The 26,830-nt window shown below is 39.3% G+C and overlaps 1 protein-coding gene across 15 annotated transcripts in view; it reads left to right on the top strand.

Moving 5' to 3' along the window:
- Nbr (exonuclease mut-7 homolog) overlaps positions 1–26,830 on the top strand; it is an 85,094-nt gene that overhangs the window by 44,103 nt on the left and 14,161 nt on the right. For 6 of the 15 annotated variants that reach the window (XM_067083755.1, XM_067083752.1, XM_067083754.1 and 3 more), the window contains exon 4: positions 10,193–15,305. The exons of 1 other annotated variant lie outside the window; for it this stretch is intronic. In XM_067083755.1, coding sequence (XP_066939856.1) covers positions 10,193–10,756 — 564 coding nt within the window. In that variant the 3' untranslated portion in view covers positions 10,757–15,305. Of the gene's footprint in view, positions 1–9,415; positions 15,306–26,830 lie in introns of those variants that run through there. 8 more of the 15 variants (XM_067083763.1, XM_067083761.1, XM_067083764.1 and 5 more) reach the window with 3 other exon arrangements.

Raw genomic sequence — 26,830 nt, forward strand, 5'->3', positions numbered from 1 at the left:
GAAGAGAACCACTACCACTCGGTTACGCCCTCCAAATACACCCTTGGCTGTCAAACCTAAGATAGACGCAGGGGAACGATGGCTTATGCAAGGCTATCACAAATCGGGTTTGTATATTAATAAATGTCAAACACATGTAATATATACACAAAAATACAGAAAGATCCCACCAGGATTATAAAGAGCTTAATGACAGTCAGGGAAAGAGATCTGAAAACACATCTGCAACACATGACGCCCGAAAGCAAACTGGAATATTTATATCTGGGCAGGCAGGTATTCGCTGCCTACCTGACGGTAGTTACTGCCTAACCACCTTGTTCAAGAGTTTAATGGCCATGTCCAGCTTCGCTGTAAGTAATTCCTAATGTAAAGGACCAATGGTTTGCATATCGTGTCAGAACAAAATATATTTTAGTTATACAGTATGTCTCTTAACCTCTTGGACTTAGCAATGCTCACGTGAGATGCAATAATAGACATAAGCTGAGGTCCTGCTGTCATCACAAGAAAATTATTATTCCTTGCCATGAAGTTTTAATTACTTTTTTTGGGAAAACATTCAAATTGCTTGTATGGACCATAAATAACAGTATGACAGCTCTTGGGGCAACACTCAGAGCTCAACTCAGTGAGGGAGCAGAGTAATAATCACCCATAAGATTTCATGAGGGGAGGTGCTAAATCTCCATATCCCAGAATGTCTCATATATACATATTTGTCCATAAATATACTCAGGAAATTTTCATATTTTAGTTCTTATCTGTTATAATATAAAGTTAAATGAAATTGTAATTTTGTACTAACAAGTACAAAAGAAGAGGCCTCTTTCAGGATTAGAAATATTCACTTTCAACTTTCTGTGGTAGATAAAGAAAATTTCTGTGGTAGATAAAGAAAATTTTTACATTTTTTTATACCATGGGCATTTGCATATCTTCCGCTTTCCACTGGTGTGTCGATTGGGTTGTGTACCTGGCTGCCGGACGAAGCTCCTCTGTTGCCAGAGATTCCATTTACATTGTCGTCGCTTATTCTTTCATTTCTTTCCATCACTGCTGAGTTTTGCTGTTTAACCCATAGCTGGACCTTACCCCATCGAGAATAGGTACTCATTTGCAGCTGAGCACACTGAGGAAATTCTGGTAAAGATCCTTTCCCAAGGAATTAACGCTGAGGAGAGTGGTCACCTGTCCAGTGACTGACCAGCCCCAATGTTGCTTAACCAGTCCATCGATGAGCTGGACCATTCTGCCACAGTGCCCATATTATTTATTATTATTATTTATTATTATTATTATTATTATTATTATTATTATTATTATTATTATTATTATTATTATTATTTGAAAATTAGTACTTATTAGGTCAATCATTTATTTATCATACAAAAGAAACACATACATATTACGTGTCAGAAAAATTCTCTCGTCTAAATAAGAGAGAGAGAGAGTGAGAGAATTATTTTTATTTAATGTTGTTATTTATACTTATTAAAAATATTTGAAAATAGTAAGTACCGTAAATTATTATTTTATCATAAAATGTACCCTCTAAAAATACTTTTACTATTGTCCTGAAACACTTATACAGTATATCATTTTAATGTAATTTCAGTTGTACTTCAATATAATTTTAATACTTCAACAATATCAATTCTGAGCATCTATCTACGCTTTAATGAGGTGGGGTCCGTCCTGAATGGAAGGGAGAAAACCAGTTTCCCTCTCTGTTTGAGTTACATATTTAATCTTGCAGTATGATCATTATTATTATTTATATTATTATTATTATTATTATCATTATTATTATTATTAATCTTAATAATATTTGAAAATTAGTAAATAATTTTTTTATCATGAAAATGTATATAGTCATGAAAATAACATCAAAATACATTAGTTAGTGACTATTTCCTGACAAAAAAGTCTGCGAATTGCCGAACTTTTTGCAAATAATTTATAGATACGTTCCACAGAAAGTCTCGCGAATTGGCAATTCTGCGAATCGTGAGACCGCGAATACGGGGGTTTATTGTATATCCTTTATGGAATTTTCCTCGTTAGAAAAGTTTGATGCCAATGAAAAATTGGCCTGATCCAAGATCCTGTATATATAGACCGCCATGAGCGCCGGTGTCTCCAGACTCATCCCAACATCCAGAAGATGACCAATGAGCTGGTTGAAACATGTCGACAGAAAGAGTACTAGAAATACCAGATAGAAGTCAGAAAAAGAAAAAAGAAGAAATACCACCGAAAATACCATCAGGAAAATCTACAGATTTACATCCCAGGTTTCAGTTACCTGTTTAAATAAATAAATTTCCTGCTGCAAGAAATACGCTGTTTTATCCATCGAAATATGAACATTGGCCAATTATTGACTAATATTGATGTGCAGGAAAAGCAAATTATTAGAAGAATTGAGAAAACTGTATAAAATCAATTTGCAAAATGCAGCCATTTTATCCAACAAAATAATAATACCTGTAATAATAATATAACTGTAAATACAAAATTTATACATTTCTTTAGTAACTTATGTGATATTTTAAACACACAAACATCATTTCCTGATCTTTCATGAAACCTTTGAAGAGAGGGGCGAGGGCAAAGCTGTCAAATATGTCAATCGTTGCCCACATCATGTCAAAGGAATTCTCTCTCTCTCTCTCTCTCTCTCTCTCTCTCTCTCTCTCTCTCTCTCTGAATAACTTTCTCTCTCTCTCTCTCTCTCTCTCTCTCTCTCTCTCTCTCTCTCTCTCTCTCTCTCTCTCTCTCTCTGTAATAATTGATAAATAATTTCACTCTTAAATAAAGACAACCCTTTTCTCTCTCACTCTCTCTCTCTCTCTCTCCTGTCTCAAGGATTCGGAAATGTCACGTCTGTGAAAAACTCTCATTTGACAATTAGTTAGCTTCCAATGAAAAGTTTGTGTGTCTGTGAATTCACACAACTCGATTTGTGTAAGATCGAGCCACAGGCAGTCCCCGGTTATCAGCAGGCTCTGTTATCTGTGATCCGGTTTTTCAGTGCTTGCCTAACAACGAAAATCAGCGATTTTCGTCGCCATTATGCCCTGATTTCCACTTATTGTCACCGATACATACCTAACAGGGGCGCCGATAACAGAAAATGGGCAATTTTTGGTGTGTAAAATCGTCGAAAAACCGCCGAAAATCGCCAAATTTCGGTTATCAGCAATTTTCACTTATTGTCACTTTGTCAGAACGGAACTCCTGCTGATAATTGGGGACTGCCTGTATTTCTGTACTGTACATTTATTTTTCGTAGGATGCCTCCACTGGAATCAAGGCTAAGAGCATCAGGTTCTGCAGGAATGATTACTGAGGATGTTGATTTTTAGGAGTTACACACTGTTTATGCTGGCTGCAGTGGTATAAAGTGTGATCTTGAGAACAGATGTGAGGAAGTAGGGATTTTCAGAGGACTTTCTGCTTAAGTTCATTAGTATAGGAAGAGAAGGGAAGCAGATAGGTTGCAAAAGCAATTAGTTAGGTCAGGTTATCAACCTGTAGGTTCTCCCTCTTCTCCAGGTCCTTCCATACTCAGTCTAGGCTTTTCCTTAAGCTAATGCTCTAGTTAGTACTGAGGCTTCCTCTTTATCTGTGCCTTCTACTCCCTTTTTTAGGACATAAACCTTATTTTGGTCAACACAATTTTGTTTTTGTTGTTAGGGAACCGGTCCGGGTCCCCCCCATAGTGTGCGATCATTTTCATGTTTCCTTGTAAGAGGTAAGGTGTCAGTGCCCTAACCCGTCTGTAGCCCGAGCCTAGGGCTGCCGTGACATTTGGAAGAGTCCGCTGCCAGGGAACTGAGTCGGTTCTCGGGTTGATGTAGTTCTGTGCCCTCTGTCACCCGCCTCTCTGTTTTTCACGCTCAGTCTCTCGTATAATGCATTAGCCAAAAGATCATTTTGGTAAACGTTAATCTTCGGCACATAGTATGAGGTTTTTAGTACCGATAGGACTAATTATATAGGTATAGACAGTTTGATTAAAAATAATGTGTCTGTAGCGAGTTTTACTTATTCTGATGTTATGTTTAACTAATCTCTTCATCTTTTGCTCATTCTCATTCTAAATCCTTGTATGCTAGCCTATTCCGCTTTCTCCATCGAAATGCACTTGTTCGTTCTTTACATGCTTTTTCATCGGCTATCAGCAGATCTCTTACTTCTGCCTTGATTAATGTTTCTCTTTACAAATCTACCATGGTTACAGTATCTTCTGTTGTTTCCAAGCTAGTTATTATTCTAGCTACATAGCTTTCTAAGGATGTGTCATATGGGATTGCTCTCAAGTACAGTATGTTGAATTGATTTTGGACAGGGCAGGAGAATCGTAACTCCTCTTCTCCCCACCTCCCAACACTTCCCATTTTCTTTTGTCCCATTTTCTTTTGGCGCCTTGTTTTCTTTTGCTCAGCTGACTCATGTGGACTCAGCTGAGTCGCTTTAGACTGCGTTTCCCTGTCCCTTTCATCGAGTCGGAATGCGATGCAGGTATTTGGCTGCTGTCACCTCGTGTCACCAGGTGTCGCTTCGTGTCGCCTCCTTCGCCCTCTGGCAGCAGAAGAATTTGAATCGGAGGAACTTCAGTTTGATCAGCGTTTGCCACATAGAGAATAGGTCTCGCTTGTGTTCGAGCTTGCATTTTGGCACCCTTTAAGTATTTAGAAAAGAGAACCCAAGCTTTCTCCTTCAATTAGAACCCGTTTCGTAAGTTTTCTCATACTCGGGCACACAAGCTCCTTTTAGGTCTGCTGGGGATTGTCTTCTGGTTTTTTATGAAGTCACGGAGCATCGCCTCTTGTGATACAGGTGCTTAATTGGTGCTTAAACCATCTTCGGTAGAAGATTCGGTTTTCTTTTCTCTTTCCTGTGAAGAGACAAACTCGAGACTGACAAGTGCTCTGGACATGCTGAAATGGAGTCTCAGTTCAGATTGTTGAAGTTTTTATCTTTTATTGAACTTTTGTTCAGTATATTACCTCTTTTCTGCATCAACTTAGTGTGTTTTTAGTACCAGCTTAGGGAGTTTGTGAAGCCAGCTTTAAGGGTTTTTGGCCAGCGGGAGTTTAGCGAGGAAGAGTTTTAGTTTTTAACACGTTTCTGATGCTGCAGGCTAATGTTCTCATGCTTCTAGTAATTCGATTTGGAAGAAGTGAGAACACTTATGCTCCTATCTGTAGTGAAGGCTGCATAGGGTAAGGCAATAAAGGGGGATATATGGCTACAAGTCTTGTTTTATACCTTTTGGGGGTTAAGTTCAGACCTCAAGTTCTGGTAGTTGGCCAATTGCAAGCCACTTGGCATGCTTGGAGAAACTTAGGAGCAGAACCTCATGTGGTGGAGGCAGTGAAGGAGAATTATGATTCCTTTTAGGTTACCCTCCACTGGTTTAGTTTTCTACAGCTGTTCCTTTGTCTTCTCTAGCAGAAGTCTCTCAGTCTCTAGTAGGATGATGTAAATTAGAGAGAATGAAATGGACCAGGCAGTAATTCACTGGGATTTTACCTCCTTTGACTTTTTCCTAGCTCCATAAGCAACTGGTGATTGGTGGCCATTGTTGGACACGTTGAGACTGAATAACTTAAGTGTCTGTCCCCATGCTTTTAGGTTTATCCTGCATAGTTTTAGTGACTTTCCAAATGAGCGATCAGATGTTTTGGTAGATGTGCAAGAGACATTTTTTTCATCCAGCACATCCTCAGTCACTCAAGCTCCTTCAAAGTGTATTTACAGAGGCGGTTCAAGGTGTTTTGTTTGGGCTCGTGTACAGCTCCTCTATAAGTACATTTATTGCCCTTAGATGGGTGGTGTTGATTTTTAGGAGCAAGAAATCTTTTCTACCGAGTCACTGGTTCAAGTTGGCCAACTCTTTCGACAGTATTCCAAAGACCAAGGATCTGTTGCTTCACTTGGCTCAGTCTCTGTGCGTAATGATTTTCGGTCAACTTCCCTAACTCCTCATTCTTATCTAATGATGTGGGGATGATACTTGAAATTTGCTGACTTGTCTGTCAGAAGACGAATAGGCACCTGCTTCTTGAAGAATTTTAGCCATGAAGGAGGCTTCCTAAGTGGTAAGGGCTTTTTTGTTATAAAACATGGCCTCATTGGGATTTTGTCAGAATAATCAGGCTCATTTACAGTATAGTCTCATCATAAAAGATTACGACTTACAGTTAATATCATTAAACTCGAAGTAATCCAGGACCATCATTGTCGCCAGGTTCTATAGGAGGGACTCTGTTGTGTAACGTAAAACAAAGAATTTTGACTAGTGTCGTTACACTTACAACATAGAATGGTCAACACTACACTGGGTAAAACTTACTAGATGTTAGGGCAGTGGAAAGACCATCGAAGATGCCTAGCGGGTTTATCCCTGGTCAGAAACAAAGTCAGAGTGGAAAGTTTCTTTCTTTGAAATGAACATGATATTGGTTTGATAACTCATTTTGCTGAAGGACAGTGTTTTTGGCGATTGGGGATAAAAAAAAAAAAAGAACTACTTACAGAGTGGCCATTACATTTGCAAGTTGACAGTTGCTGTGGAATTAGAGGAGTGCTCAAATGTAGACTTAATATTAGAATGCAGATGAGCAGGAACAAACAATCGATTACTACTCCTTTGAGGGCCTTCAGGATGAGCAGTGGATGTATTTCTTTTAGTTTGGCCTGATTCAGACTCGTAGACCTTCCCCCTCTATCTACTCTTAAGGAAGTACTGAACAAATTTCAAGTTCAAGAATTGCTTAATGACTCCTGTAGAGCCGTGGTATTCGAACTTTCTAGCTCTCTCAGTAGATGTCTCTCTTATTCTTCCGTTTGGGGAAATCAACTCAAACTACAGAATTCCTTGCACTTCCACTAACCGCTGTATGTCGTACTTAACTGCTTGGAGATGCTGGACTGTCTCCTCCCAGTAAGGGGATTTTCAAAGGCATCATGGGTTCTATCCTTAATCAAGTGGAAAACAACTGCAGGTTTTGTGTCAGAAGCAGTGGTTTTTGTATTGTTCAGGGTGCCGTTCTAGAGGAATTCTCAGCACCTTGAACCTTGTAGACATCAAAATTTCTCTGCTTTCTTAAATATAGTAAGATTTTTTTGCTGTCAACTTTCAAGATTATCATTCCATGCTTTATTTCTTATTACGCCATGTTCTATTAGATCTGGCTGATGGTCAGCACTTTAAGTTGCTGAGATCAGTTGAGATTGAAGCCCCTTCAACTCGGTACAGTATCAGTCTCTTTCTGGAATTTAGATACAGGTCTAAATTTTATCTGCAGATTCTTTGAGCCTCTGGAATGAGTTCCATTGAATTATTTACTCTGAAACCTTCTTTTATTTAGCTCTATCGGCAGTTAAAAGAGTAAATTTATTGCAAGCACTCTCCATAAGGCTGTTGTAAAGGGAATGCTATTTTATCTCTTTGCCTTAGAGCTGAGAATGATGTTTAGGCTGTTTTTCAGAGCAATGTAAGAATTCCGATTTAACTTCTTTGCCGGGGAAGAAGAGGAAACACTTCTTTGTCCTGTTGGGGAATTAAACTTACTTAGATAGGTTAAGCCAGGAAGAGCCAGTTATCCGTTTGTTTTGTGATTTTAGAAACTTAGAACATCCTTGTCAAGGGTTAAGCCTGAAGGAGGCAAAGTTAACCTTTAGTTTTGTGGCTATAGAATGTCGTTGTCAAAGGTTAAGCCTAGAAGAGGCAAAGTTAACCTTTTGTTGTGTGGTTTTAGAAACCTAGAATGTCTTTATCAAAGAATGTGAGGTTCTGTGTGACATATTTGATTAGGCTAGTGCATGAGAACTAGCTCCATACCTTTTACCTTTATTGAAGGTAAAAATTCATGCTGTGAGAGCTGTTGCAACTTAATTTGGTTTTGCCGGCTCACTACCTTAAGTATGCAGAGTTGTGTTTGAAAACAGTAAAGCCCTTAGTCCACTACCAGTTTAGGTACAGTGGACCCCTGCCTATTTGTGGTTCTGGATTTTTGGCCTCACCTATTCGTTGATTTTTGTGTGGAATGTATATCCAATTTTTTTTTGCAGAAAATTCGCCCATTTGCTGAATTTTTTTAGAGATATATTCAATAATTACTGTGTTTTCATATTATTTATGTGACTAAATACATTTTTCATGATAAAACTATTAAATTAGTCAGGTATAAGCATTTTTAGGAGGGTTTTTTTGGTGTTTGAACTATCAAAATAGGCAGTTATAAGCATTTTTAGAGGGGTGTCCAGTATATCTGCTGAGTTTAGCTATTCACGGGGGTAGTGATCCCTATCCCCCGCGAATCCTTGGGGCAACTGTAGTCTTTTCATGAATCGAAGAAAGAGCAATCCTTTAGGCTCTTTGTTTTAGACCCCAGCTTTTGATATTTTGGGGAGCATGAAGATGCATATATTGTATAGGAGTATACCTTTATAACATAAAGGTATTTATTTTAGTGATTGTCATTTTATAGGGCTTTTGTACCCAGGTACAGTGGTCCCCTCATGCCACTTCTGTTTCATTCTGGCTAAGTTGAAGCGGTTTTCTCAGCAAAGCTGCTCTTCGCTGCACACGTATGAGAGCCTTGCTCCTGGAATGGAATCCAACTTCTGGTGGCAGTAAGATCCAGAAAGGATTTCAGATCAGGTAAAAATGTTTTGGGTTTCATGCAAGAAACCTTAGCTCGATTGGGTGAGCGGATTTTATCTGTGTGAACTATTCACCCTCCTCTTCTCAATGTGGGAATCGGCTAACTTTCACAGTAGGTAAGATTCATCCTAAATTATGTAAATTTTCATAATAAAATTTAGTATTTGGATACTTACCTCTTGTTAAAGTAGACCCCACCCAGCCTCCCCACAACTTAATGGGCTGTCAAGGAAAATTCTGACGAGAGCTAAAACATTTAAAAGGCACCTTGTGGAGAACGTGTACTAGACAGTCATTCGATCTTTTGTTTGAATGCCGACTGTGTATTGGTGCAGAGATGTAAGCTAAATTTAACAGTAGGTAAGTATCCAAATAATAACTTTATTATGAAAATTTACATATTTTTCTTTCTCTATCCAGTGCCTTTTATTTATGATAATGGAAAAAATAATTAAAACTACTCACACCATAAAGTTAGGCACTATCTGTACAGGGGAGTTCACAGTACAGTAGTCATATATATTGTGATATTTGGTTGACAAAATCCACTTGATTTCTACTGTACCTGCAAGTTAGTCCTTACACTGGAGGAATTTGCCCACTCTATATGAAGGCAGAATTTGGTTTTAATGGTTTTCAGCTTTTTTTTTTTTTTTTTTGGTTTTGAAAATTATTTATGTATCTTTAATGCATTCTGCCAACATGGTTATTATTTTAAGTGTTTGTCCTCAGGGTGCTAGAGAACAACTTAAGGAAGTAATGAAGAGTTTCAGGGTTCAGATGGCACCTGATGATTTCTTATCAAGGTGTGTCAAATGTAATACCAACTCTTACATATATATCTCATCAGCTGTTATTAAAGACTTACAAAAAAGTACAGGTTCAGCACAAGAGGACTGCTGGATTGACTGCAAGGGAGGGCAGATAAACCTTGGCTCTGGTTGCACTGATGATGGAGTGAAAGTTGCTTTTTCCAAAATTGCCACAACAGTAATTGATAAGATGGAAATATTCTATGTGTGTAGAAAATGTGGAAAATGCTACTGGGATGGTGAACATCAAAACGGATCTTTTAGAGATGTTGTGCAGGAATTTATTGTTCCAGAAGGAACAATCTAAGAATGCTTGCAGATGTCATCTGCTGAAGGTGAAGCTGGTGGAGGTGTATATGATTTAGATAAACAGCTAAGGATTCTGTGTGTTGATGATCTGGACAGTGGTTAAATCTGTTTTAATAAACAATATTTCTTATAATGAACATGTTCATTTTTGAGTGTACTGAAGTCTTGGATTGTAACTCATTTGGAACCTTGGTTCTTTACAAATGCATAAATATGGACGATCTGTCCTAGCATAATTATGCAAGTGGAAGAAACGTGGAGAGGAATCAATGAGAGATAAAACATTGAGTAAAATACTTGAAAATTGCTTATACAGTATTTAGCAGATGATGCAGGCTTTCAAATGGAAAAAGTCTGGTTTCTGATTTTGGTGTCTTCTTTTTCTCAGGGAGCTAGACAGCAGCTTGAAGAAGTAATGGCAATCTTCAACGTAAAGTTGTCTCCAAGTGATCTCTTTGCAAGATGTACAAAATGTAATTCGGGATCTTATATCAATGTCCCTCCAGCTATCATTAGAAAAGTACGAGAAAATCAGGAAAAGGTGGAATATGTACCTGATGAGTGGATGGACTTTGGGGAGGAAAGAATTAATCTGATATCTGGTGTTACAGAGAATGGTGTAAAATTACAGATAGAGAAATTGATACTAGCTGTTGTCGAGAAAGCAGAGGTACTATATATTTGCGCTAGATGTGGCAGATGTTACTGGGAAGGATCACATCAAGAGAGAGCTTTCAAGGAAATAATTACACAGTTCCTGGATACTGAAAATACGGATGTTTATTCTAAGACTTCAGGAAGTAGTAGTGATTCAAATTCTTACAAAACATATTCAAGATGTGAAGATGTAAATCGTAGTACAGTCCAACCTCTTAAATCCGGGAACCTTGGGACCAGGCCACTGCTGGACCACAGAAAATCCCGGAATATAGAATACATCCATAAAAAGTGAAGCCCCTATGTGAACATAGTCTTGCAAGCTAATTCCACATACAAGTATGGCCTAGATGCTTACTTAGCCTACTACAGTACTTGGCTAAGTTCTGACACCCCTTTTTATCATTTTATTACTCATATATTTTCACTTTTATCATTTTATAACTTCATACTGTATAATTTTCTTTAAAATCGTGTACTTTATTTAACACATTTAGCCTACATTCCCAAGTTAGCCTAACTGTAAGTCAACTACAGTACTTAACTTTTCTCAGAATCTGCAGAATACGGTTGGTGACTTCCATCTCCTAAAATTACTACCTTCATAATTATCGTTTAGTTTCTTCGTCATTTATTTTGATTGTAGAAGGTAATAAAATGACAAAAATAATGAATTTTGGTAATCACTCAGTGTATTTGAACGTCGCTGTCAAAACGTAAATTAAGCACACTGCCATCTATTGAGTAAAGTGAACACTAAACATTTGCTAATGGAAGAAACATTTTCTAGCATAGATAAAGATTTATGCTTGTGCTTTTTACCTCTAGCATCACCTGATCTCATGGGTAGCATATCAAATGGCTAAATGTACATTTATATAAAAGAAATTATCAAAACTATATCCACAATAAGTCCTTCAAGCACTCTAAGAGTAAGGAATTCGTGCGGCGTAAAATGCCTCATTGTTTTATTAAAAGTTTTGACTTGGTAGAGCCTTCTCAAGTGAAATATTGAAAAAAATATATTTATTCATTTAAAGTTAATTAATATCGAAAACATATTTGTCTTCACTTATTTTCATTGCTAGCACATATTTTCATAAAAACAAAGATATGGCAAATTTTTGCTGTTGGGAAGTTATAAACAATACGTGGTGCTGTTTTGTGGCGTGCAATGAACTAATGGTGCTGATTCAAAATAAAGCCGAACCACAGGAGTTCCCGGACCACAGAATGCCAGTTTTAAGAGGTTCAGCTGTACTTCAGATGGTTATTCAAGCTCAGAGAATGCTGAAAGGTGTGAGGTAGAGGAATGTGTTGAAAAACTTTGTGTTTTTGACAAGCTCAGAGAATGCTGAAAGTTGTGAGGTAGAGGAAGGTGTTGAAAAAATTTGTATTTTTGATAAGTGAAAAGTGTATAAGACAAGTAGTGTACATTAATTCTGTAATGTTCGGATAGTAATGTGGTGTGTTTTTGTATGAAAGGTCAAAAGTTTTGCCAAATTCTAGTGAAGAATTCTTCTTCAGTGTGATATTGCATCAAGTTAAAAAACTAACACTTTATAGATACTTTGAAGCTAAGATTATAGAAAGTTTTTAATATTTTGTACAATATTAAATGTAATTAAATTTATTTTGTAGGGCACAGGTGATATGATGTTATGTAGTATTGATATGTGCTGACTAAGTGCATAAACATAATTGTGCTCATAAATTTTAATAAATGATAAAATTATTTAGTATGTTGGTTCCAAAGTGTACTGTTGGATCATGTTATCATATTTGTGGAAAGTATGCATGCCCTTTATATAAAATTATTTGTAGGTAATGAAGTGTAACATTATTTAATAATGTTGGAAACAAGAAAACACTTCAGTAGTTGCTTTTTATAACTTGAAGATCCCAAAGCCAAGAGCAAACATTCACGTGCTCACTGTCTCAGTATTCGCCTGGTTGGGATTGCTTTGCACCAGTCAAGTTTCCTTTTTTTTTCTTTTCTTTTTTTTTTTTTTTAGCTATGGAAAAGAAAAATGTCAGAAAAAATTACTTCTTTGTCTATAGGAGGTAAGTTCCTTCGTTTGGTTCTAAAGATGCATTGCTTTTGTGCACTTTGTTATCTGCTAGCCAGTGGGTTCCATCAAGGATCCTAATGAAGCCCAGTTTTTTTAAGATCATCTGTTTCCTTAGCACAGTATTATATTAGTATGTAAGATCTCCATTTCACCTCTTATACATTTCATGTCTCACCTGTGGTATATTTGCAAGATAAAAGTTTTCTTTTCCCCAGGCAGTTCAGGATCAGCTTATGGAAGTGCTGGATACCTTCTCTGTGAGAGTAGAGACTAGTGACGTTTTCACAAGATGTACTAAATGTAATGCACACAAGTATATAACAGTTTCTTCATCTGTGATAAGGAATCTAATAGAAAGAGATGAAACATCCCAGTCTGGTGTGGATGAATGGGTTGACTGTGAAGGTGGTAAAATCAATTTATTATCTGGTACCACAGAAAATGGAACCAAATTGTGTTTGAATAAGGTTACCAAAGGAAGTGGTTGGTCATGTAGACATTTTCAAGATATGTGCTCAGTGTGGAAAATGTTATTGGGAAGGTTTTCATCAACATACTGCTTTGGCAAATTTACAAAGACAGCTTTGTAGTTGAAAGTATCAGTCACCAAACAAAACTCTGCAGAATAGTGAAATGAGGACCTTGAAACCTCAGTTTGACTGACTGTTAAGCTTTAAGTCACTTGCATAAGAGGAGACTCAGTAGTCCTTAACTTACCAGTTACTCAGAAGTTAAGCCTTCTGGTAGATGTCAAAATCTGATAAGTAACAAGCAGCAGTAGTGTACACTTGAACATTAAAGATATCCCACAGTTAATGACAATTCCATTTAATTTCAAACCTAATTTAGACTTTGCTTATTTATCAGCATTTTGAGGTCTGATGAGTGTAGGGGTTGCTTATTTATCAGCATTTTGAGGTCTGATGAGTTTAGGGGTTGTATTGTGGGGCCAAACAAACATTTTTGTAATTGGGAAGGTCCTTAATTGAAAATGATTTCTTGAGACAGGCACTAATGCTTCACAACAGTACAACTGCTTCTTAAAGTATTTGACAAATTTTGTGTTTTGATTGTAGTCTAATTGCATTTTTGTATTTAAACCAATGCAGGTTATTGTTTAATTAGCCTCTTAATAATGTACATACTAATTGCTTGTACAGTATTTTATATAATTAAACAATTTTCAGTTTTTAAAGTTTTCCATACAATTGTGGTTCAGTATTTCCTGTCTTTTGCAGGAGAGGGATGTAGCTGTGGTGTAGCATAGTTTGTTATACCTACAGAACTTTATTATAGACAGTATGGAACAGGTTTGGAAACTCAGTGATTCAGTTATGATTTACTGTAGTTGAGGAGTAAAACTATCACAGGCAGTACCCCTGTGCATTCATATTCATTACTTGTAAACCTCTACCTGTTTGATATTCCCATGATAATTTTTTCAGCTTTGTTTATTGATGCCACTATAAAATTGCATTTATGCAATGTAATGGCTGTGTCATTTTTATTATTATACAGTATTAATACCTTTGATGATAATTATTTATAAGGTAGTGAATGTGTACCTAGAGAAATGGCAGTAATTTAGGATAGGGTTGAGACCAGCATGCCCCAACCCTTTGGATTTTACATACCATTTTGTAAGTTGGACCAAGGCATTGGGAAAGGTTGTTCATTGTCAATCCCTCTCTCCCCTTGCTAGAGAGAGGGTAGGAGTTGCATCTATTAATCCAAAAAGAGGTAGATCATAGACAGAATACTCAGTCATCTAGAACACCTGAATGCACACCCGTCCAACATGTTACAGCTTGCTAAGTGTCCCTTAGAAGGGTATAAAAGAGAAGGTGGAGGCCAGTCCCACACACACCCCCTCTTTTGTAGCTATACTCCTTAGGCAAGATGCCACCTTTCCCCAAGAACTGGGAGAACTACATGACTGTTGAGCAGCCAACACAGAACCCAAGGAAAAATATTCCGAGGATCTATGGGCAGTGTCCCAAAGGTGAAAAGGAGGCGCATATGCTCCGTCACGACCGCATTCCCGTCCTTAGTACCTGTCCAACAGGTTCTTCCTGAATGCTAGGGGCAGACCAGACCCCCTAACCTTATGAAGTCTCGCCTGGAACATGATGTCCACCACATCAAGTCCTGCCTGGAACATATTGTTGTCCACCACATAAGCTGTGGAGTACATCCATTTGATCATTACATAAAGTAAAAAAAAATACTCTTGGACACCACTTCCTGGCCGAGCTGGAACAAATAACAAGTTGTCAGCACCTAGTTTAGGGGTGAAGTCCTTAAGTGGTAACGAAAAAGGCCTTTGGGCACCTGGTAGCCTTTAGGGTCCCTAGAAACGGAATGTTCATACACTGTTGATCACCCGACCAGTCAGGCAGAACGACTGGGTGTCAAAAGCCCAAGACTTGAATCATGGACGCAAGAGAAGTCTCCTAGACACCAACAGCATCTGGAGCTTGCAGGAGGTCACCTATCCAAGTACTGACTAGCCCAATGTTGCTAACCATGGATGCGTAAGACGTCTCCTAGACGCCAAGAGCATCTGGTGTTTCCAGGTGGTCACCTATCCAAGTACTGACCAGACCCATTCGTTACTAAACTTCACTGATTGGACAATCATTTTGCTTAGAATACACTATGTGTATAGTTGAACCTTTACAGGATATGTATTGGTAAGTCTAGATAAGTGTTTGTCAAGAATATGGTATGTATGTACTATAATTATTATAAAAATATATTGATGGCATATTTTGCACTTGTTTTATAGATCCTGGAACTTTTGAAATTTGTAGTTTTGCCATGATTGTGCCTTTGATGAGATTTTACTTTTGTTTTGGATTATTATTATTATAAGTAACTTTACTTTTTTGTGGATTATTAATATATATTATTTTACTGAGATCACCAATTCCCGTTTCTAGACCCATAGGATTTGCCCAAAGGATTTAAGCTTAAATGGCAAATGAAAACAATGTAGCTGTGGCAGTAGGGATGTTGCAAAGAACCTGAAGTTGCCTCTGCATTGTCATGGAGGAAATCTTTGAATACCAGGACTGCATTACTGTGAACAGTTTAATTTGCTTCTGGATTTTTAGTTGCTTGGTAGCTGGAGCAAAAACATTAGTACAGTACTGAAATGTTTATGTCTCTGTATGTATATCTGCCAGTAAGTTGAAATAGATATTTTAGTTGATGCAGAGACTCCCAGTGTGGTGCTAGTGATGGGTTACTGTTGTAATTGGAATACTGTAAAGCATTACTTCTCTTTTCTTATTAGTTTCCACACTGAACAGTGACACACTGGATGTAATAATGGTTCATTTATTTTAACCATTTTGATCAGCAACTAAAATCTTAGTTATGTAATGTAATTGTTAGGTCAGTATGTAAACCGTTCTAAATCAGCCATATGTTCTTGAATTCAGGTTTACTTGCCATGCAGATGCTTGTTTCTGAGATCTAACAGAGGGATATCTTGATGCTACTAATGAGTTTGACCATTCAGTGCAGGAAGATTGGGTTTACTTCCACATCCCCCAGACTAGCCCTTATTTATGGGAGAAGATGCATCAGAAAGCAACTATTTAGGTCTAAATGTCATCATTTCCCTTCTCACACTCTCAGGGTTAATCTTGGGATGACATTCCCTGCTTAAGATTGAATATGATTTTGGTCATTCTTAGAATATGAAAGTGGTCAAGGTTGGTTGGTATGCCTCCACACCCCTAGAATTGGAGTAGCTGATGTGCAGTTGAGTGAGCTGAATGAAACAGTTGGTTGAAGGAAATGCATGTTTTTACATGTTGCAGACATTGCAATTGGTTGGATTCTTTTTCTCTTTCCATAATTCAGTAAACTAAAGTTGCTTCAGTGTTCTACATGATTTATATTTGTCTGCATTTGTTTCTTGGAGTGACGGAAGAATAGTCTATTTCCAAGCTCATCAAAGTTGAGGGTATTTTATATATGCATTTAACATAAGTTATCGAAATTTGTCTGGGTAATTCCCATGTCCACTATGACGTGGACATGGGAATTACCCAGACAAATTTCAATAACCTATGTGAAATGAATATATAAAATACCCTCAACTTTGATGATCCAGTTTGGAAATAGACTATTCTTCTGTCACTACAAGAAACAAATGCCGACAAATATAAATCCTGTAGAACACTGAAGCAATATTAGTTTACTGATTTATGAAAAGAGAAAAATAATCCAACCAATTACAATGTCTGCAGCAAGTAAAAACATGCATTTCCTTCAACCATGTATCAGCAGATGCATCAAATTTCTTGAGGAGGTAGCTTATGAACTGCAGTTTACATTTATAAAAATATATTTGATTGAATAACAATAAAGAATCTAAAAGTTAAAATCTGCCCCTGTTAGCTTCACCTTACAGCATTCATTATTTCACAATTTATGTATGTAACCAGCCAAACAAGAATGACTGAATTTATCTGTAATCAATGCAAATTTTTAGCAGCAGTCATAGTAGGTAACATCAATGTCCATTTGGGATACAGTTGCCACACTGCGGTTATTGCCAGACTATATTATTTGGAATGAATCTTACCTGCTGTTAAAGTTAGCTTATATCTTTGCACCATTAGGTGTGATCGACATACAGAATAAAAAAAAAAAATTGTTTGGCTAACCCACTAGGATTGTCTCTGTAATCACCTGTATCCCACCAGGTGGCACTGGAATGTTTACGTTCTTGTCAGAATTCTTCATGCCATGTCCTTATGCATATGGTGTGAATCGGCAATAGAAAAAGGTTTGATGATTTCTGGCTGATTTTCTCCTGTACGGTATTGTGTTCGTTTAATGTTTTTGCATTATGTCATCTAGGTGTTGAGACATGGCTGGTTTTCTTGATGTGAAGATGAGTGATCTGATGAGAAAAGGAAATTTTGAGAAGTATCGGAAGATGCTCGAGGCCGATAGATTACATAGACAATTCGTTAGGGCACACGGTAAGCATGCCCAGTCTTTTCCTTTTGTCGTCTGGTGTTGCTTCTCCTCCTCTTCTATTAGCCTACCTGGTAGCCTACATTAACCCTCAAGGGACGGCATAATTTATCAATGTGCAGCACCCCAGACCAGGGAAACTTTGAGGTCGGCAAAATAAAAAAAAAATCACATCAGTGGAAAGAGAATGACACGTACATTCACACTATAATTAAAAAATTCTAAAAAATTTTCCTTACCTTCTACGAGAAGTTGAAAATGACTATTTACAACCCCTTGTGGGGCTTCATTTACAAGATAATCGTAAATTTTACCAAGTTATATATGTTTTTTTCTAATAAATAAGTTTTTTGGATTTTGTGAAATTATTATTACTGCTCACACAATATCAAAACAGATAAGAAATAAAAGCAGTAACAAATTTTTTGCATATTTGTTGTAAAATATTCATGTAAGTTTACGAGAAGGAAGATTCAGTAACTTTTTATTTTTTTTATTTTTACATGCTTTTTGTAATATTTCTTTAAAATTTTCTTTGTAAAATTACATTTACAACCGACATACTATCGTAAAAGACAAAAACAAAAAACAACAGCAACCCCTTCGTATATTTACAAGCAAACTTACACAAAGACTCGTGAGAGAGAGAGATGCAGTACCTTCCCCCTTGAAGTCGCAAGCATTACTGATACAGGCCGAACTCTCACGTCTGTATAAAAGTTGCCATTAGTGAATTTATAGTATATAGAAGTATTGGCACCTTTGTTTTGAATCATTATTACCATAACAGTGGTGCGTAATTCTGCTTCACACTGAAGAGCAATCCGTCCACCTCCCCAAACCTGTTTTACTTCACACTGAAGCTCAATCCGTCCACTAAGGGTTAATTCGTCTCTCACTTCTGCTTAGCCTTCTTTTGCTCCCTATATGGTTCAGAAGAATAACAGGTAACTGAGAAGAGAAATATTCTTTCATTATCATTACAAATTTGACCATATATTCTAAGGCGAAGATTGCCCCCCCCCACCCCCCATAGTGATCAACCTTTTTTGGTTCCCCGTAAGAGAGATGTCAGAGCCTTGGTGTCTGTTTGTAGCCCGCCCTCTGGACTGCCCTGGGTTTGTTGGTCTTCTCCACGGACAGGGAACCATGCCGTGTCTCGGGATCAATGTCTGTGCCCTTCGCCATCTCTCTCAGCTCTCTCTGGTTTGGGTTCGTCGCATTCTCAGGATGAGTTGTTTGGTACTTGGCACTCAAGTTTGCTGGCTCACGAGTCAGCCATTTTGGGGAGAGTGATAGTGATGTGTGTGAACTCGTAGAGTTACTTAGGGATACAGACATATTACCATTTCCTCAGTAGTTCTGAGCCATGTGTCAGTTCTGTTATCATTTGCTCACCTGGTGTCTTCCTCCGAGCAGATGATAACCCTCCCCCGTCTTACTCAGTTTTCCCCTCTATCACCTTATATTCGTCACCTTTTGACAGTTATTCCTTTTCATAATAGCCGCTCTTTCTCTTCCACCGCTTACTTATCTAGAGTGAGTTAGCTTGGTGATAAAACGGCTCTCGCTTCTCGGCAATTGCCTCTTAAGTGTTGTGCAGACTTCCCTGGCAGTTGTCATGGTTACGTGGTGACATCATGCAAGAACCCTCTACCTTCCCTGCTTAGCTGTCTCTCCCCCAGCCGTCCAGTACTTGCTACTGGCATTCCGTGACGTCATTGCTGACATTCTGTGGTACTATGTCACCTTCTTTGGCATTTTTTCGCCTCTGTCATTGTCAGTAGATTGCTGTTTTCTTCCATCTCATTTCCTCCGTTTAGACTTCAGGGATTTTAACCATGATTTGGTTGATTCTTCTTTAGTATTTAAGCGGTGCTTAGCTCGCACTGTTCCGTGCCACTTCCTGTTACTAATGAATCTGTTGACCGGTGCTCTTTAGTTTACTTCTACCTCGGCTCTTGTTAAACAAGTAAGAAGTTAACACTGATTATGGTAAGGTGTGTTATCATGGAAGTAGAGCCAGTGGGAAATGGATGAACAATCAAAAGAGAAAGCTAGGTTTAGTAGTGTTTAATAGCTCTGCACCTAACACGAACAGTTTATTGTACTTGCAGCTGCATTTGTAGGGTGAGCTGTTATGAACCAACCAACGTAGGAAGTGTGCCAGCTTGCTGGCTTAATCTAAAAAAACAGAGTGATCTCGTAAGTACAGTACATCATTTAAAGCTGGTTCTTGGATGCTACTGCATCTTTTTCCAGTTTTTGAAGCTGCTTAGAGCTGGGTTAGGACTTAGATACAATATAAGCTTTTTCACCTTCCACTGTTCAACTTGCAAGTTTCAAAGTCTTGGACCAAGGAAGCAAAGACTCCTCTAATTGGTAAGGTACTTTGGCCTACTTGTGAGGCAGAAGTACCTTTGAGTTCAGTATTTTGTTCTTAGCACTACAGCTTGATTACTGCAAGAGTAATACATAAATGTGAATAGATATATATCTGCAATATATATAAATGTAATATTTATGCGTATATATGTATATATGTATATGTACATATGTAGATACATATAAGAGATAATGATGATGATAATTAGTTGTAAATATTAGTCCTGAAGAGGCAGAGTTTCTTGATGATATGTCAGAGTTGTAGCCTCTCCTTGATAGACCTACTTCCAAGGCTAATAGGAGGAAAGTCTTATTCCTTTTTGTGTGCAAATCAAATAAAGTAGCCCTGCTCCACCATTAGTAGCATGGCCCAGGTCAAAGAATGAGGGGTAGTAAGAAGTGGGCCTTTTATGTAAAGACCTAAGGTTTGTATGTTAAGAAAATTACAAATTTATTAAAAATTTGTCATTTGTTCCTGCATGAATACAAACCCTCGTTCTTTACATATGGAGATACATATGGAGACTTACTATTGGAGGGATGATTCCAAGTAATTCTCTGAACTGACTGGTAGTTCGGCTCACCTGGTATTCTCTTCTTGGTTATGAAAGAGCAAAGGAAGGATACCATACCTCTGATCTGTTAAACATGTGGGATATTCAACTGCCAGACTTGTGGTCACTTTGAATCAAAGGGAAGTATGAAAACCCTTGAATCAAAAGGTGCAGATGAACCCACAATGTCGAAGACTATGCAGCTAAAAAACCAACTGGCTTGCCCATAGTCAGTCCTTCTCTCTTCTAGCTAGAGAGCAGGAAGGAAATGCATCTATTAATCCAAACAAAAAATGGATTATAGACAGGATACTTAGTCATGCAGATCACCTGCATGCAGGCCAGTCCAGCTTGTGACGGCTTGTTCACTCTTCTGTCCACTGGAAGAGGATGGAAGTAGGAAGCCAGTCCCGCCCTTACCTTCTTGTAGCCGCACACCTTAGGCGAGACGCAACCTGTCCTAAAGAGCTGGGTAAACTACATGACTTACTGAGCACCCACCAAGGATCCAAGGAAAAGGAGTCCAAGGACCCAAGGGCAATAACCCAAGGTAAAAAGATAAGAATGTGAACTGCACAATTACATTCTATCCTAGTACCAGATTGATGGGTTCTTCCTGAATGCCATAGATCGATGGATGACTGTGGACCATAGAGATGTTGCTTCAAACGTACTCGTGACCACATGATTTCAGGGTACGTTTGGAAGGTCATTTTCCTAGGCAGAGAAATGATCTCTTGCCTATGGTCAGCACTTCAAGGTAAGAGGATATGCATGTGAATTTCACTAATACATTCTATCCTAGTGCAGTACTCGAACTACATTTCCTTTCTGAATGTGACAGACATATGGATGACTTTGCCTTCCAGAGATCTTATCCAAAACGTACTGATGACCAGTAGGAAGTTTCACGGTAAGCTCGGATGATCAGATCGCTAACTAGAAAAAGGATCCCTTTGCCATCGTTTCTTGGGCAGCTCGAAGCCAACAAACTAGTCATTAGCTTTGAGTTGAAGGGCTAGACTTTGGTGCCACAGGGCCATTGAAGGGAAAATGATCAGTCAAATTGGTAACCTTCAAATATGTAGGATAAGCAGATCAGAATACAGCCAGCAACAGGAAATCGAGAGGAAAAAGATTATGATCAATCTCCTTTCGAGGTTGAGCGAGAACCAGAAGATAAGATCAACTGTCCTATCCCCTAATTTCATCGAAACAATGCCATCTCGCTCTACTTTAGGTTCCTTGTTGGTCATCGTTCCGAAGGTACTTCTGTCTCTCCGAGTACTACCACTGTCGCAGGCCTGACATGTCAGATCTCATCAATACTGGAAGCTTAAGTGGTTTGGCATAGCTAAGAACCACTGATCAAAATGCCATGGACACAAAAGTTCTTCTTGTATATACGTTATTGGTATGAAAACCAATCTGATCGAAAAAACTGTTAAGGGAAAGTAGGCATGCTCAATCACTTCATGTTGCCAAAGAAGTGGAATTCCTGTACCTGTGCATGGGTATGGACTCCAGTGACGGAACTTGTCCGACACACATCCCTCATCCTGGACTGTGTCTGACTGACATCTGTTTTGAGCATGCTACTGCAACCCCATTCATCAGCACTGTATAAAGAGAAGATGATAGGATAACCCCAGGGGATGTCCTTTGATAAGATGTTCTATGTAGAAACTTACTTAGTACTCTACTGTCAACGGACTTCGCACCGCCGACAGAGTTGTCCTAGTACTGTCAATGAAATGTGCATCGGCAACATAGGAGACATCCTATGAGGAGATTCTCTATGATATCAGTAATCCACTCACAAGAGCAATTGTCCTATGATGATGGATACCACCCCGTCGACAGAGGAGGTGTCTTAGTACTGTCAGTGGGAAGCTACTCAAAAGAGTTGTCCTATGACTATAGGGCACCCTGTCAACAGGGATGTCCTAGCACTGTCAATGGAATGTGCATCAGCAACAGAGGAGAGATCCTACAAGGAGATCCCCTATAATGACATAAGTAAGCTACGCAATCGTGGAGTTGTCCTATGATGATAGGACAACCCCCCCCTTCTTTATTCATTGCATATATTGACGTCAAAGGGAACTATATCTGTTCAAGCAACAAACCATGTCAGCCCCATGCAAACATGTTTTTCACCACTCCTCACTCCCCTTGCTGGAGAGAGAAGTAAAGGCTATACTGTATATGGAAGTCAAAGAGAACTATATCTGTTCAAGGAACAAACCATGTCAGCCATTTGCAATGGGATTGCCACTTCTCACTCCCCTTGCTGGAGAGAGAAGTAAAGGCTATTGAGAAGCATATCTGTATGTTGTATGGAACATAAAAATGCTGTAACAGCATGACTGCAACTCACCTGCATCAAGCCAGTTCCAGCGTATGATGTGTCATCCTTCAAAACCATCCGTAGGTAGAGAAGAAAGGAAAAAGGGAGAGACGAAACCAGACATCTCACTCATTCCACACTATCATCTCTGGCAAGATACAAACTGTCCTACCTGGGACACTGGATGAGATACACCATCTGTTGAGCAGCCATCACCGGATCCGAGGAAAAAGTGTCCAAGGGCCTATGGTCAAAGTCTTTCTGGTAGAAGGAAGTGAAAGCAGTCTGACGAAGTCGAGAACCAGCATTCAAAATCTCATGGAACACCAGAGAGGAACTTATCCCTCTGATGTCATGTAGGCTAGGCTACTAATCCCACCAAGTTCTTGAGGAACAAGATATTTCCTCATCTGTCCTTAGCCAAGAAAATCTAGCGGTGTCTTGAATCCTTTTTTGAGTTAGAAGAGCTTCAACAGCAGTAGGAGTGATCACAGGTGGGGATTTAAACTTCAGAATTGTATATGAATATTATTGAACTCATGAATGAGATCAATAACCACTTCATAAGAGGAAAGAAAAACTTATTCTATTCTTCAAATCCTCCATTTCCCATGGTGAAGGTAAGCACCATAAGGAAAAGGGAGAGGGAGGTGTCTTGATTGGAAACGGAAGACCTCTTCTGACGCGAAGGAGTCCCAACATCCCCCCGCTCTTGACAAGTCAAGTCCTCGGAATCGTTAAGAGTTATGTCCATGGACATGAGAAGAGATGTCCTTGGACATGTTAAGAGCCACGTCTGTGGATATGTTAAGAGCCACATCAGCAAGCAGACTTGATAAAGTCACGAGCTTGTGTGAGGGCAAAAGGATGTGTCTCAGCCCTCAAACAGTGGCCAGTTGTCGCCGAGGGGTGTGGACGCGACTGGTACAGCCGTGGACAAAGTGCGTATGGCTGTGGGCATGGTTCGGCTCCACTCTAGATGTCCACAGAAATTAAAATAACGCTCTTCACCCAACAGAACGAATGAGGCAATGAACGGAAGGGAAACGGCGCTTCAACGTGGAATGGGCCTCCCATTCTTTTCTCAACCTTTCACTCGAGCAAGGTTGATGGTCTGATCCTTGGCACGCTATCTTGAGACAACTCCAACATCCCCCCCCGCCCCCGGGGCAACGGCCATATACCAACATACGGACGTATGTCCGTGCTGTCATGTCCGAACATATGAGATGACCAACTGATATGAACCAACCACATGTACGTGCGACAGGACACTGTCGAGAATGCGTGAAGATCGGACAGTCTTCTGGAAGAGCATGGAAAGACAGAGAAGAATGTCACAGACGTTCAAACATCGAGTCAACAACAATCCTAGGGTGGAGACACATCAATGACTGTGCAGAATCCCTCACATACATCAACGGAAAGGGCATCATTTCTTGGCTAGACATCCTTGAACACAGGAAGAAGAACGTCAAACCTAGTCATGTCCATGGATATCTGGAACTACGGGAACTAAGTCAGGAACATGCGAGGGCCAAGACAAAGCCTATGCTGGAACACGTCCCCAAACCTCCAGAATCTCTCACGTCCAACGAAGAAAGTGTATCAACTCTGGCTGGTACATCTGCTAGAAACTCCACTGCTGCTTCTGTCTTGAACACCTGGCGAGAAACGTTGGCTCAGAGTTCTGAAGAAAACCGAGTGTCCTGCTCGAGCCAAATGCTTGAGACAAGCACCCTCTGTGTTTCAGATTTCCAAAGAAACCAAAGAGCTCAGAAGGAGCTACAGAGTAACATACAGGACGAAAGCAGTTGCTCCTTCTACCCAAGTGTCTGTAGAAACATGGGTGGAGGGGAACTAGACTGGGGGACAATCCTGAAACAAGTACAGTATAGGTGACGGGTTACCTCTTCAACTTGCTGAATACCTGTGGAGACCATGCATCTGGTGCTCTGTGTAGCAGTGTCCCGGAGAGAGACCACCACATGAAGAAATCAGAGTTCATTGACGAGGGAGAGCACCAACTGAAGAAGGTGAAGACGAAAGAATTCTCATCTTCGACTTCTATTACAACTGGAGGGCTGCACCACAGTACACGGATGTGTGAAGAAACAGCGAAGAATTCCCAAAAGGTTGCAATGTCTGTGATAGCAGAAGATGGGTCATACTTCTCTTGAAAGGCAGGGTTGATCAATCGAAACTACGTTGGAGGAAAGGTTAATGATGACATAAGAACTAGGCATGACGTTACAATCACATCCGTGACGCCACAGGCGCAGACAACTCTTGCCAAAGCAGAAATTATTAGGTGTAAGAGTGGGAAAAATCATATATTCTAACAATTGTGTGATAACAAGAGTTTATTTCATATATATGACAAAAGGGCAGCCAAAGTGAAGGGCACCGGATGACGAAACATTGGAAGGGAGACAAGAAGCCATGAAGCAGACGAAGTCTACATCGGAGGAGCAGCATGTCTAAGATTGGTACCCGTGAATGATGACTTCAACGGTACATCTACCATATGGCGTTGCCCCACCATACCAGGAGAACAACCCCTTAAGTCACCACGTCGAAGGGGCTCCCTGGCTCTGAAAGGAACACACTGCCAACAGAACTGGTTCAGTTCCAAACTTCTACCACAGAACTAATGAGTGGGTGAGGTACCACAATATGTGAAGGAGTAACACTGGGAGAGCGAAGAGAATGTAGAGGGGCTCCCAGGGACTGAGTGGAACACGCCGCCGTCCGACTTCAAGGCGAGCAGCAGGGCTGACAACATACACGCAAGAAGACAGGGAAGTCCAGAGGCAAACAAGATCTGAATTGTAGGGCCTGAAAAGAAACAAAATAACATGCCCTCTCCCCCCTTCTCAGGATGGGAATAAACTTCCTGCCCCAAGAGAAAGGAAAAGAAACATATCTGTATCTGAGGGAAGGGGGTGAGCCACATGACTCACACACCCCCCAACAAGACAGGAAAGAGATAAGATGGTAAATTCTGACTGGTCCTGAGCATGTAGGCAGGACCAACGCAACCGTAGGACTTGTGCCTTTAATATTCATGTTGAGGGAGAGAAGGAAAACTTGCTAAGTTAAGAAAGATGAGTTCTCGCACAAATCCCTTGGCTGCAACACGAACCCGTAACATCTCAACCGTCTCAATCTACACAACTGGAAGACTAAAACATTACCACATCCCAGAAATTGTGGTTTTAATCAAAACATGTGTCTAAAAATAAAATAAGAACAATGATACAAAGGGGGAAAAACTCCAAACTTAATCCTACTACGCAGTATGAGAAAGTCCTAATCCCACTACGCAGTATGAGAAAATATATCATTGTACACTTAGAACAGAACATATTGATATGTCTTTGATATATTAATGTTTCAACATATCCAAAACAATATTTCAAATTAGAAAATGTAAAATATACAAGAGGAAAAAGGCTGAATGGCAGGACAGAGAAGAAAAGCACCTCATGTCGACAGTGCGGCCAAAAGTAAACTAAAGAGATTGAATGTTGAATGTATACCAGTAGGGTGGGCGGTACTTCCGCCCCTACCATAGCTAACTGTTACCATAACTGCCTTGCAAAAATTTAACAGCCAGACTTTCCAGCTTCACTGGAAGTTATCCATATGTAAAAACCTCAGGTTTGTATGTTAGGAAAAATACAAATTAATTAAAAATTTGTCATGTTTGACAGTGTCCCATCGTCTCCTCAACCCCTAAGGATTTAAAGCCATCACCTAAGATGTCTCAAATCAGGAGAGTAGAAAATTCTTAGCCCTACCTTTGAAGTCTTCCCTCTAGGATTTTTTTTTTTTTTTTTTTTTTTTTCCATGTAAGCTCCATGTAGAATTTCCCAAACCACTCTCGGGTTCTGCTTCAGTAGTGATCTGGCTCATATTCTGAGTGGAAAAATGACACATGTAACCATAACTGATGTTTTGAACTCCCAGTTCAAGTAGGCTGTGTGGATTCTCAGAAGGCTGTGTGT

The sequence above is a fragment of the Macrobrachium rosenbergii genome, chromosome 41, assembly GCF_040412425.1.
Source record: "Macrobrachium rosenbergii isolate ZJJX-2024 chromosome 41, ASM4041242v1, whole genome shotgun sequence".
In the NCBI taxonomy this organism is placed as follows: domain Eukaryota; kingdom Metazoa; phylum Arthropoda; class Malacostraca; order Decapoda; family Palaemonidae; genus Macrobrachium; species Macrobrachium rosenbergii.